The following is a 13757-nucleotide window of genomic DNA, read 5'->3' on the forward strand; positions in this document are numbered from 1 at the left end:
TTAAGATATAATCGGTTTATTATTTTTAATAAATTAACAAATATATACTATTAAAATTTCTGTTTTAACTTCTAATATGGTTAATATCAGTAGATATTAAAAGCTCTTTAGAGTCCATGTTTTTGAAACCAAAAAGTTTGAGAGACACTGTTTTAAAAGATTAAAAATATCTGTCAAGACTTTCTAACAGATTAAAAGGTGAAATCTTCTTGATGTAGTCAAGGTGTCTTCAAACTGGAATCTATCATCATTGATTCTATCAGTTTCTAATTGTTAGGCATTTAGGTTGAATCCAGTTTTTTAGTTTAAAAAGAAATATTTCAGTGGTATTCTTCTATATTAATATTTTTCTAATATCCTTAATTATTTTACAATAAATTCCTAGCAATAGAGCTGCTGGGTCAAAAGTATGCAGAAGGAACTGAAAACCTGTTACATAAATGCAGGAGCCAAATATGCTCCCACACTTTCTCCTCTTAATCACTGCCCCAGTTAGCAGGAAATTTAGTACCTTCCTCTTCAGGCAGTCTCCTCCTCCAAGTTTGAACTTCAGGAGACTTACTCAGTCCCAGAGTAGTCCCATTCTCTTACAACTACCCAGAAGAAAAGTGCAGTAAGTATAATTGTACACTGTTTATCCTTCTTCTCTTTATCACTTTCTGTCAGTGTTGAAGACCAGTCCTTTGTTGATAGTTGCTTGTCTGAGTGCTACTAGGATACCCGTTTAGGTCAGACCTGGCCCAGGTCAAAGTAGTGACCCCAGTTGGAGGTTAAGATTGCAGTTTATTAGTTCACACACTTATACTCAACGATTCCATGTGCCAGGGAGGCTGAGGTCAGAGACGCTTCTGGCCTCTGCCTCATGCTGGGCCAGAATCTGTCCTTCCTAATAAACGCATAAGCCCTCTGTATGACCCTGGATCACCAGTTTCAATTAATCCATCTTCAAAGTCATTTTCTTTCAGGAGTGTTTCTGCCTGTTCTTGCCAGTGGAACTTGGTTTAGGCTATAAGTTTTTTCTATGACAGAACTCCTTAAATTTGAATCTGGGGAATCAAAGATTGGGGTAATGTTTCTTCCCTTCCAGAAGGATTTAGGGTACTGGAAAATTGGTCTCAGCAACTCTAGCAATTAATTTTGCACATCAAGAGTGTAAGGTATGTTTTTCTAAGCCATGCAACTTCCCCCTCCCAGTGAGCCCCTTTTCCCTGAGTCCTGAGGACGGTGGAGCCTACCCTTTGCCTAACTTGTTCAACAGAATGGCCCATACCAAGGTGACCTCGGGTCTCCACCCCTAAACATAAGAGAGACTGTCATAATTTTTAAACGTTCCCTTCCAAAGAGCATCTCATTTAATCTCTGCCTTAACAGATGCCTGTTACACACTTTTAAGGCTTATGGTATGTATTGCCAGTTGTTCTTTAGAGAGGTTGCACCAGTTTATACTTCCACCAGAAAAAAATAGATTGCTAGGAAAGGACTTTTAAAAGCCAAACTGTGTTGTTAAATGTCACTGATAATTAGAATTGTTTTAATATTAAAGGAAACACAAACTTAAATCCCAATATTTCTTGGTTATTTGCCAGATACTCATTTTATTTGGCGACAGAATTGTGATCTGTAGCATCTCAAATAATGTCAGTCAGTCAGTCAGCCAGTTATTTATTTATTTATTTATGGCTGTGTTGGGTCTTCGTTGCTGCGCGTGGGCTTTCTCTAGTTGTGGCGAGCGGGGGCTACTCTTCACTGTGGTGCACAGGCTTCTCATTGTGGTGGCTTCTCTTGTTGTGGAGCACGGGCTCTAGGCGCGTGGGCTTCAGTAGTTGTGACATACAGGCTCAGTAGTTGTGGCACACAGGCTTAGTTGTTCCGCGGCATGTGGGATCTTCCCAGACTAGGGCTCGAACCCGTGTCCCCTGCATTGGCAGGCAGATTTTTAACCACTGCGCCACCAGGGAAGTCCCTCATTGTGTTTTTAAATTCGCTTTTGGTGAAGGCAGGAGAGGGTACTCATTTACTAAAGGACTCCTGAGTGCAAGGTGCTTAATGTATGATACCTAATATAATCCTCACAACAAACCTGTGTTGTTACTATTCCCATTTTAGATGATATTGTTACTCTATTTTATAGATAAAGAAAAGAGAGGTAGTAAATTTCCTAAAGTCACACAGCAAGTAAAGGTTGATGTTCCCCTAAGAAAGCCCTATCTAGGACTAGATGAACAATCCCCCAGAGAAACAACTTTGATTATTAGCCTCTTACTCTCTTACCATCTCCAAAGTGAAAGCAATCTCCAGGGCCTCCTGCTCATAGGTGCAGGCTTTGCGCAGAGTTTGCAAGGAGTTAGGGCCAACTGCAAAGGGAGAGGGCACAGTCTTATACACTTCTTTCACTTCTGACACCAATTGCAAGTTGGAAGGGGTTCCCTCAAATCACGCTTGGGTTCGATGATTCTCTAGAAGGACTCACAGAACTCACTAAACACTGTTATACTGAGAGTCATGATTTATTACAGGGAAAGGATACAGATTAAAATCAGCCAAGGGAAAAGCGCATAAGACAGGGTCCGGGAGAAGTACAAAACGCAGAGCTTCTCTTATCCTCTGTGGAGTCAGGACGCATACTCTTCCGGCATTGATGCGTGGTGATACACATGGAATACTTCCAATCAAGGAAGCTCTCCCAGTCCTGAGTTCAGAGTTTTTAATGAGGGCTTTATGATTGATGGCCCACATGGTTGATCTCATTCTCCAGCTTGACTGGCACTGTCACCCAAAACCCCACCCTAAGTCACATTGGTACTCTCTGGCTAGCCCAAGGCTCCCAGACAAAGAAAATTACCCCCTAGGAGCTGGAGGCAAAAGTCAGACCTCTTCTGGGGCGCAAGATTAAATTCTTTTCTACACTGGGTCTCAGCCTTGTTGAGTGCCCTTCCTCTTCTTGGCCGCATGTGCCATCTTCCGCGTGGTGGGTCGCGAGGTGCCTGGTCCCTGCAGCTTATGCTGTTTGGACGCTGGCAAGGAGGCTGAGACACACATGTGAATATGGGTGAGTGCCAGGAGAGTGAACGTCTACTCTCCTGTTAAACCTGGAACTGTCCTGGGATTGAATGGCAATATAACAGCATCCATATGGCATCAATGAAATCATTAAATGACTTGAATGCTTAGAGGCAAATTTTTCCTCGTATTAAAAATATATAATTCAATTAACTTATTAAGATAAACATCAGTATAATTAACCCTCCAAACATACACACACCCCACCCCCACGCAAAGTAAATATGTATATATCTATATGTCACTGTGCTGAGGTCATATTTCATCCTAATGTTATATCATTCCTATGTGAGTTTACCTGAGTTGGTAGTTTTCCTAAATAATTGCTCATTCATATACCGACAGTCCTCATTATTCTTGATTCTGTTTGTGTTTGCAGATTTGCTTACTTGCTAGCATTTATTTGTAACCCTTTTAAAATAAATACCTGTGACACTTTCATAGTCATTCGCTAACATTTATAGAGTGGCAAATTGAGTTGCATGACCTGAATATTCCGGGCTGGGGTTGAGCAAGGCCACTCTGCCTTCTTTGTTTTAGCTCTTATACTGTTAACAAGTGTTCTTTTCATAGCCTATTTAGTGCCACATTTTTTGCATTTTTGTGACTTTTTATTGGTGATTTTACTTTTTAAAATGGCCCCTAAGCATAGTGTCAAAATCCTGTCTGGTGCTTCTAAGTGCAAGAAGACAGTAATGTTATCTTGAAGACAGTAATGTTATCTTGCAGAGAAAATGCATGTGTCAGGTAAGTTTCACTGAGGCATGAGTTATAGTACAGTTGGCTGTGAGTTCAATGTTTATGAATCAACAATATATACTAAATAAGGTGTGTTTAAACAAAAATACACAGAAAACAAAGTTATGTATTGATTGGTTGATGAAAATGTTGTGACCAGAGGCTCACAGGAACCTAACTTGTGTTTCCCCAGGTGCAGTGGTTCAGTGTTGGTTAATTCAGTGTTTATGGTGATGTTGTAGAATATAACTACTGTGAATAATGAGAGTCAGCTGTATTTGCTGCATTACTTCATTCATTTATTCATGTAATCTTTTATTCATTCTTTGAGAAAACATATATGAAAACTTCTCCTGGGTGCCAAGCAATTTCTACATGACATAGAATTTCCCTTTTATGTTCTTTTGCCCATCATCAGTAGTCTTACTGTAGCCCTCTGACTCAAAGTATTTGTGTGGTTTATGATAACACATCATAAATGAAGTGTGAGATTGCATTTTAAAGGTTGGGGGTTGGGGGCTGAATGTTTCGAGTCTGTGACCATTTTAATGTGAGCTACCTATACAAGAAATCACCCTCCTCAATGAACTTGCCAGTTTTCTTGCCTCCTTGGAGACCACGATTTTTAGGATCAGATTCCTCAGTGGGTTTCTGTTGGATGCCAGCAGAGCCAGGTGATGTGTCTGGCCACACCTCCCCACACTAAAATGCTGTGTCTGCTGGTTTGGCTACGTGGCCTTGCAGGCAGGGCTTTGTGCTGGCAAGATTATTCCTCAGCTGTGCTTCACAGATGAGAAGCCAGACCACGCTGTCCCCTCTCCTTTCTCCACTTCCCCCGTCTCCCTCGTGTGCTTGTATTTCCATCTCTCTCCACCGCCTCTTCACACTGTCTCCTAACTCACATTCAAGCAGAGTGAGGGGAAATGGACCTGGAGAGCACATGTTCACCTCATGTTCTTTGTGGCTCTCTAGATACACTGTCCTACATTGAAGTGCTGCTCATTTCCTGGTTTTGATTGTCCAGGATGTATGAGGACTAAGGTCTGTACCTTGCTGTTCTTCTCTCTTGATGTTAGTAAAAGTTTCACTGGACTCCCCCAAATGTGATGGAGGGAAATATAGAAAAGTTCCAATGATTTCAGGGATCTTTCAGTGGAATGATCATAGAATTAAGCCCAAAGACCTTGTTGATATTACCTCAGTGACAGCAGTAAAAATTAAGCGTGACGTTTTTATGTGATAAGCAGTTGAATAAATACAGTAACTTTCTTTGAACATCTTTGTGAAATTGTCCTCCAAGGAAGGGAGGAGCAAGATTAAAAAACCTTTGAATGCCCTTTAGTGCCTAGTACGATGCCTAGAACAAGTAGACCTCAACAAATATGTACTAAATGAATTAATGATTAAAATATCTCATTTAAAATATAACTATTCAATAATGTTAATTTGATGTTTATTCTTTCAGATACAGATGAATATAGACCTCCTGTTTGGAAATCTTACTGTAAGTATACAAATAAATTGGGTGGGTTATAGTGCTTTATAAGTAATATAAAAATATCAGGAACATTAGATATGAAGAGTCATTCCATTTTGTGTCCATTATTGAAAAATTAATTCACAACAGAATTTGTGAATAGCACAGAAAAAGAAACTGGGGAAATAGGAGCATTTCCACAAAGTCTGTCATGGTTTGCATGTCAGGAATGCATCTCATCCCTCTGAACTCGCATGGAATTCCGTGTTATGGAACTTGAGACCACTTGTTGACAGTGGCTGATAAAACTAATGCAAGGAGAAGCTAACTAAGAATTCAAGGAATCTAATATTCTTAGATCCTGTTTTTTATATTAAAAAAGGAATAAATAAATAATGATAAGTCAGGAGCCTATCTTACTAGAAAGAATGAGTAAAAAGTGGTCTTCTTTTTTAGGAATTGCCTTCCAAAATATAAAAGAGAGACACTGAATCTATATTGTTCTTTAAACTTGGCATTAGAATACAGATTTTTTTCTGAAGAGTCTAGGTTCTTAGTCCTTTATTTCCCCTTCCTTGTTGCCTAGAGAATATTATTGCATCAAGTAAAAGCTACTTCAGAATTTTAAAAAATGGAAATAGGGTTAATATAATCAGAGTTGTTTTTTAAAAATCCATGAATGCACTGTTGCAGAAACCAGTACTGTAAACTTTTGTTTGTTGTCTGTAGAGTCAAATAAGCAACCTAAAAAACCTGTACTTTAAATACAGATTATTAGCATCTTTGTAAATGTTGAGTTATTCTGAATTTTGATATTTGTAAGTTGCTGAAATCTGCTGACTGAAAGAGCAGCAATTCAGATTCTTACTTGGTTTTATGTTCCCAGAGCAACAGAGAGTTTATTGTAATAGGTTGCCACTGGGGGCTAATTATAGTAAGCAAAATATGAACAGTCTCTAAAAATATTGCCATAGATGCGTTTTCCTCCACCCCTGCTGCTTCTGTTTTGATTCTGGGGAGTATAGTTCAAAGAATGTATAAAAATGACTGATGATCTTTACCTCTCAAAGATTTTGTCTCATAACCTCATTGGCGGGAAGCCTGTTTAAAATTCTTCTCTGCATTTTCTGGTTTTCAGTTTACCTTTATTCTCTTTGCTCTGATTTGTGCCTTGCACATTTTAATGTAAGAGCATTTATAAAACCTCAGACTGTTATTGAATCATGGTGGTGATTTTTCCCCCGAAGAATATTGATTACTAAATGTGGTGTATGCAATTTGTATTTTCTGTATCTTCCTATGTCTTATAGTAGCTACCATTTGTCTTAAAAATGGCATATTTCTTTTTTTTTTTTGGTGATAATACTGAGTTTTATAGTTTCTTTTAGTGACTTCAGTGCCTGAAGAACACTGCCACCCCTCATCATTTTAACAGTAGAAACAGGGAGGAAATTATTAGAATAGACTTTATTTTCTGACCATCAAAGGCAAAAACTTCCAGTTCAGTGAAATTTTATGATTAAACTGTGCTAAAGCCACGCAGAAAGGTCCATATTTAAAACTGGTCATGTGAAATTTCCTTATGACATCATGATGTTGTCTCCTAAGAATTTGTATATGTGCAAATTTTAACTAATGAGAAAACATGTAAAAGTTACATTGTCACATTGAAATAATTGTTGCGATGATCATTTAGATTGTTAAATGTGTTTGTCAAAATTCTGATCCTAGAAAAAATTGGGATTGAATTTTTTTTTGAGGTTGGATTCTTTTTTCTTTTTGTTTGTTTGTTTTGCCTTTACCACTCAGTCAGTTTTATAGTTTTATGTCTAGCTAGCGGTAAATAATCTCCAGTAAGGTATTTATTAATAAAATTCATCTTCATTAATGAAGTTCATCTGTCCCAGAGTCTGTACGTTTTAATAGGAAAAAATTTTTAAACTGACAAACCTGTGACACCTGTATTTCATCAATAGTGACTGAAATTTTAAGTTACTGGAGTAGTAGGCCCTGCCCAGTACCCTCTATAATTGAGCCATGACATTTTGTTTAATTCCTATATATGCCTTGATCAGAGTTGATAGTTAACAAATTCTGTTTGATCGTCTTTGGGACTGACAAACCATAATGCATTCGTCATCTTCTCTGTATTGTGACTTAAATTTTTGTAATTAAAATACTCCTCAAAATGGTGATAAAATCTAAATGGATTGAGATTTTAAAAAAATCAGGTATGTCAGTCCACATAAGGAGATACAAGCAGAATGAAAGCTATTCAGAATGTTCTGATTGTTCACTTCTATTCTGTACTACATCTGTAAAACTGAAGGGGACAGTTACATTTTCATGTCAAAAGTTGCAGCATGTTAAGGATTTTTTTTTTCTGTCTTTAGCTTGTTGGGGTCTGAACAGCTTTTCACAGTGTGATTCTATGAGAAACTTATTTTCACTGTGATTCTATAAGAAACTTATTTTACCCATGCCTCTCTTGTGCTTTCTGATTTTGGTTTAGTTGAGCTTGTGAAAACATAATTCTAAAACCTTACAAGTTGAAACCAATAATTAAATAGAATTAGCAAGATTCTAAGTTGAGAACTCTTTTAAGACAAGTACAGTTTTGTTGCTTTTCAATATGTATTGCTTGAATTAAACCAGGGGCCAAACATGTAATAAATGAGACAAGTGAGGCAGGTGGGGACTGTGAGAAAGCAGAGAGAGGATGCCCTGTACATAGGGAGTAGCTCATAGTTAGCTCCCCTTTACTGTGGGTATCTAACACTCTGAGTCCAGTGCTGTCACATCTTCTAAGTTTTCAAGAGAAGCTGGAATTCTCTTTTGCTTTTGTTGTTAAATCTCTTAATTTTTAAATGTTAAAAACAAATTTGAATTTGGAAAACAGCAAACCAAACAACACGTGAGCCAGTTTTGACCTCAAGATACCAACTTGTGATCTCTGAACTTGATTAACAATGTATTGTCTCTAGATACTGAGAATTTCATTAATAAGTGCATAAACATTGACACTTCTAAGGTGATTGAAAAATGTTGAGTACTTTAATTGTATGTCTTCTCATCTTGAAGTTAGCTATTAATTTTTGGTGAATCATTTAATGATTGTGCAATTTAAATTTTCAGCTGAGTTCTGGTTTAAATGACAAAAAAACTATAAATTGAGAAGGGCCTGAATTAATTACTCTTTATTACAATGTATGATTTTTTAATGATCCTTTTGATGGGTATTCCCTGAATTCATGTTATATTCAGTTATACAATATCCAAAGGCCCTCCCTTTATATATATTTTTATTAAAAGTGAGTCTTAAAGATAAACTCACCATTGGTAGCCAATAAGGAGGCATTTGTCTAAAAATTACTCCTCTCCATGAAATAGAACTATACTCGTTGAAACTCTGATTAAAACAAAGGGTGAAATTCTCACGTGATGATATTTCACTCTTTTTTTCATACTGGCTTATCTTAATATTTGCTTGCTGAATAGGTAAATGCATTATTGGTGATAACCAGATACTACAGTATTTGTGCTTTGAATCAAAATCAACATTTTACTTTCTGTAGTAACTTTTAATGTCCTTCTTGACCACCATTCAGTTTTCATAATTCAGTTTCTATAGGTGACCCTACTTTCCAAAGCATTTGCTTGACAAAGGGAAACAATTGATCTTTTGAGAATTGCTGGTCAAAACAGAAATGTGAACTGGATTTTCACGTCTTAGAGTTACGTTACCAACAGGGAGGAATGGACCTGAAGCATGGACCTTTTTGCATATCATGATTTGCTTCTCTTGGGAGGATGGAGATTTACAAATATCTCTGAGTGGTACACATGTGCTCTCCCTGTCAGGGCCAGACAAATTTAGTTTCAGTGCTTTCTTTCTTCCCTTCCCCATCTCAAAATTATTCCCTTCATATCATCTCTTTAATCCATACAAATATATTCACAGTAGTATTTTTGAAAAACTAACTCTCACAGTAAAATATGGGTATCTAAAACTATTTTAATATGTTACGTCTTGTAGGGATTTTTGCAACCAGGAGGATAAGGCAAAGGAATACATTTCTCTCAGTAGATTCCAAACATTATTAAATGAGAAGTGTTTTGTTTATTTTTTGATTCTTAAACAGTAAAGCTGTATCTTCTTAGCACCTTTTAAATTATAGCATTACCATGTTGTTATGTTTTGGTGATGAACTGTGGATGCATCCTGGTACCCAAATATCATTGTAAAGAATTTTATGTATTAGTATCAGTCACCTACATATAAGAATAGCTAGTCTTTATTGAGTGTTTACCATGTGCTGGGGACTATTTTAAGTCTTTCACATATAGTATTTAATCCTTTCAGTAATCTATGAAGTAGAAACTATTTTTATCCCCATTTTCAAATGATGAAAGCCGAGGCTCAGTATGCATTGTTAGAGGCAAGAGCCCCAGTGTTCAGACCCCAGGTGGTCTGGTTCAGGAATTCAGATTTGCAACTGCAATACTCTGTTGCCATTACATAGCAATACAGAACAGTGATGTGTGTCTGTGTATGTTCTCAGTATATTTAGTGTATGTATATACACATATACATATACATAGTCTAATTGTATATGTTTATATATGTCCCTATATATGAATGAATATGATCAGAGGTGGAGTCTATATAATGACAGTTGAAATGTGAGCCATACATTGTCTGACAACCCCAGATGCTGGGTAGTTTGATGTTATATTGACCAAATGTCTATGTATTTAAATACAGTATTAAATTCAATTATATGTGATTATATGTGTAGAAATAGAAAACAGATTTTCTCCAAGAGATAAACTCAGACCTACATAAACACACTTTCTCTGATAACTACACGTTCTATTCATTTTTTTCTTTAAGTCAAGAAGCCTGAAGTGAGTCTTAGAAGGACATGGTATTGGTATAATTTTCACCAATCCATTTTCAGATACCCTAAAAATTATCCTCTGGCAAGCTATTTAAGTGTCTGAATTCTCTCTTTTGCTGCATTTACCCTAGTTGAATAAGTGGTGGTAACTTTGGCTCAGAAATTTTGTTTCTAGGGGAGATTATCTTTGAAGATAGATGTTCACAATATAAATAGGGGAGAAAAACAGTGTATGTGTTACATCTAGCCTATAAATCCTAATTTTAGTTTCAAGTTTGACACTTAATAATGTACTTTTAAAATATACAACTAGTATTTGTTTATAGCAGAGGCATGCTTTATGTAATATATCCACAAAAATTGGGGAAACTAAATGCCCAGATTATGGAGAACAGAGCCAGATATCCAATACTGATTTGTTATAACACTTCTGTGGATTATGATTTTCTTATTTGTGTTTGCTCCTGGGCTTTCACTAAATTTAGTTTGGTTTACGTTCTTTGCTTCATAGCAAAATTTAATTTAATAACAAATAGGACTGTACCACAGTTTTCTTATGAACATAAAAAAGCAGGCAGGTTTTGATTCCTAATATATTCAGATGCTCTACATAAGGGAAACTGACATGTTTTATTTTCTAACTTCCCAGTATATCAACTGCAACAAGAAGCCCCTCATCCTCGGAGAATTACCTGTACTAATGAGGTGGGTGTAATGAAACCATTACAACGAAATGTCTCTCAATCATTTGTTTCCCGAACTTTGACCTTCCTCAGTGACATGGTTATTTGTGGGATTAACTTTTGATGCTACTTAGCATCATAAAATTGTAACTTGAATGCATTTTTCTTAACATTCTTCTCACTTGAAATAACTACCACTTTTTAATGGACTGTTTGGAACACAGGATAGAATAAGACATTATAGTTTTAAGTGACGTTAGTATTCTTTTCAGTGAATTTTTACATTCTTCCATTTTTTAGTGTTTTATTCTTTACTTTTTAAAACAGAGTTTGAAGGCATCATTGTAGCATTATTGAAGTAATTTTTCCATTAAAAAAAGATCTAAATCATAATTTTAAAAAGTCAAAAGCAAAATCATGGACAGTTCACCAAAAGAGATATGACATATATGACATGACAGTATATGAAAGGATGTTCAACTTCATTAATAATAGAAATGCAAATTAAAATACACAGTGAAAATTTTCACTTTTCAGATTGGCAAAAGTTCAAAAACATAGAATATACCCCTTAGCTGGTAAACCTGTGAGGAAATAGGCACGCATATATTGCTGATGGGAATGTGAAATGCTACAACTTTATGAGAGTTTTGTAATATCTAACATCTGCATTTACCCTTTGACCTACCAGTCCAAATCCTAGAGATTTACTCTGATGAATTGCCTGTACAAATATGGAATAGCATGCTCTCAAAGTTTTTCATTGTAGGATTATTTGTAATAGCAGAATATTGGAAAAAATCTAAATGCTCATAGGCGACTGATTGAATAAATTATAATACTAAAAAGAAGAAGGAAGATTTCTATGAGCTGATATGGAATGATTTCCATATGCAAAATGTATATATAGTAATTATGGTCCCTTTTTAGTAATAAAGAAGGGAAAATAAGAGAAAAAGCTTATTTTTGCAAAAGAGAAACACAGGAGAGTTAACCCAGATACGAGTGAAATAGTTTTCCATAAGGAGTAGGTGAGGATCAATATAGAGGGGATAAGGATGGAAGTGAGATTCCTCTGAGGGTGTGTTTTTATATAGTTTTGACTTTTGAACTATGCAAGTGTTTCACATATTCAAATAACCAAATTAAATAAAAATGATTTTAAAAACCCTAAAATTGAATACAAATAGAAACAAATGAACCTAACAAATTCATAACATAATCACTCAAAATTAATTTAAGTAGTTTTTAAACATATTATTTTGGCTATACAAATATAGAGGGAAATATTCTAAGATCCATAACCTACAAAAAGATCTTTTAACTATAGTTATTAGATTTGTTGTTGTTAGTGGTACTTGTTTAGAAATTCTGCAGTTATTTTGTTATAGGATAGAGCAAATAAGTAATTATATTGAATTTTAGGGAACCAAGGTTTTTAGAAGATATTAATATGGAATAGGGGAAATTGAGAGGCACACTGTGGTATTGAATTTGAATTGGAGGTATTAATAAATACCTATGACATCATAGATTTTTAAAAATGTATTTTCCATCTCAGTTTATGGAAAGGGCTTAGAAGCAGTGATGCCCCAGTAAGAACGAATAAACCCAGTGTCCAAATTTTAGTTTCCAAATACTGTTTGCTACTAAAAGGAGCCAGTGCTCCTTAGAGAAATTCCTGATTGTAGAATATGGGGCAGAGAGGTCCAGGAACATCTTATGTCAGAAAGCAAGAAGGGCTCAAAAATGGATGAGGATGTGTCAAAAACACATAGGAGCCCACTTGAAGAGTTCCCAAAAGCAAAATTTCGGACCATTTGACATCAAAAAGAATAATGATAGTAATGAATTACAACACATTGAATGAAAAAAGAATGTGTAAGTCTATAATGATACTTACAAAAAAAACCTATCCCAATACAAAGAGGGAAAAGAAAGGGGAGAAAGTTGTTCTTTCCAGCACTAGTGCCTAAAAATGTAGAAAGAATGATAATGATTTGCACTGATAATTGAGTCAGGCAAGGATCACCACTAGACGTTAAAACATTGAATAAAAGGTTGTAGGTAAACAGAATAATCACATGGTCTTGATTATTTATGAACTGCAAAGAGAAAAATATTTTCATCTTTATAGTGGAGAAGTCTAACAGTCACACCTTTAGTCAGGTGATCAAATTTAGCATTACCTGCAATGGGACAGACTGACACGCGTCTCCTAAATGATGCAATGAAACATACACAACATCATTTATGTAGTATTTCTGCCTAAAATGTTTAACTTAAATCTGTTTATGAAGTATAAGTCAGACCAATCCAGAATGTGTACATTCTGTAAGACAACTGTTCTGGGCTTTTAAATAATTTCATTTTCATAAAAGAAATAACAGTTGTGGGACCATTCTAAAGTAAAGGAGACTAAAGAGGCATGCCAACCAAATGCAATGCATGCACCTCGATAGAGTCCTGGTTTTATACATATATATATGTTTTTTTTTTTTTTAAAGCTACGCATTCTGGGTACAGTTGGAGAAATTTGAATGTGGACTATATATTAGGTAATATAAAGTCGTGGTAACTTTCTTATGATATACTGTTGAAAAGAATTGCGTCTTCATTGTTTAAAAAAATGTTGAAATGGATTTTGTTATTGTGACATCTGGTTTAAAAAAACATTAAGTAACTCTGAAAACACATAGTTAGTCACAAAGGAATGAATTTACAAAATTAGGCAGGGATTTCATGACATTACCTTTTATTTATTTTTGGCTGCATTGGGTCTTCGTTGCTGCGTACAGGCTTTCTCTAGTTGCAGTGAGCGAGAGGCTACTCTTCATCGCGGTGTGCGGACTTCTCATTGTGGTGGCTTCTCTTGTTGCGAAGCACGGGCTCTAGGCA

At 35.8% G+C, this 13757-nt stretch overlaps 1 protein-coding gene across 3 annotated transcripts in view; it reads left to right on the top strand.

The window, feature by feature from the left end:
* Positions 1–13757, top strand: part of CHN1 (chimerin 1) — a 176501-nt gene that overhangs the window by 39742 nt on the left and 123002 nt on the right. For 2 of the 3 annotated variants that reach the window (XM_067741479.1, XM_067741482.1), the window contains exons 2-3: positions 5264–5302; positions 10826–10881. In XM_067741479.1, the coding sequence (XP_067597580.1) occupies positions 5264–5302; positions 10826–10881 (95 nt within the window). Of the gene's footprint in view, positions 1–5263; positions 5303–10825; positions 10882–13757 lie in introns of those variants that run through there. The other variant, XM_067741480.1, reaches the window with a different exon arrangement.

This window comes from Pseudorca crassidens, chromosome 6 (genome assembly GCF_039906515.1).
Source record: "Pseudorca crassidens isolate mPseCra1 chromosome 6, mPseCra1.hap1, whole genome shotgun sequence".
NCBI classification, from domain to species: domain Eukaryota; kingdom Metazoa; phylum Chordata; class Mammalia; order Artiodactyla; family Delphinidae; genus Pseudorca; species Pseudorca crassidens.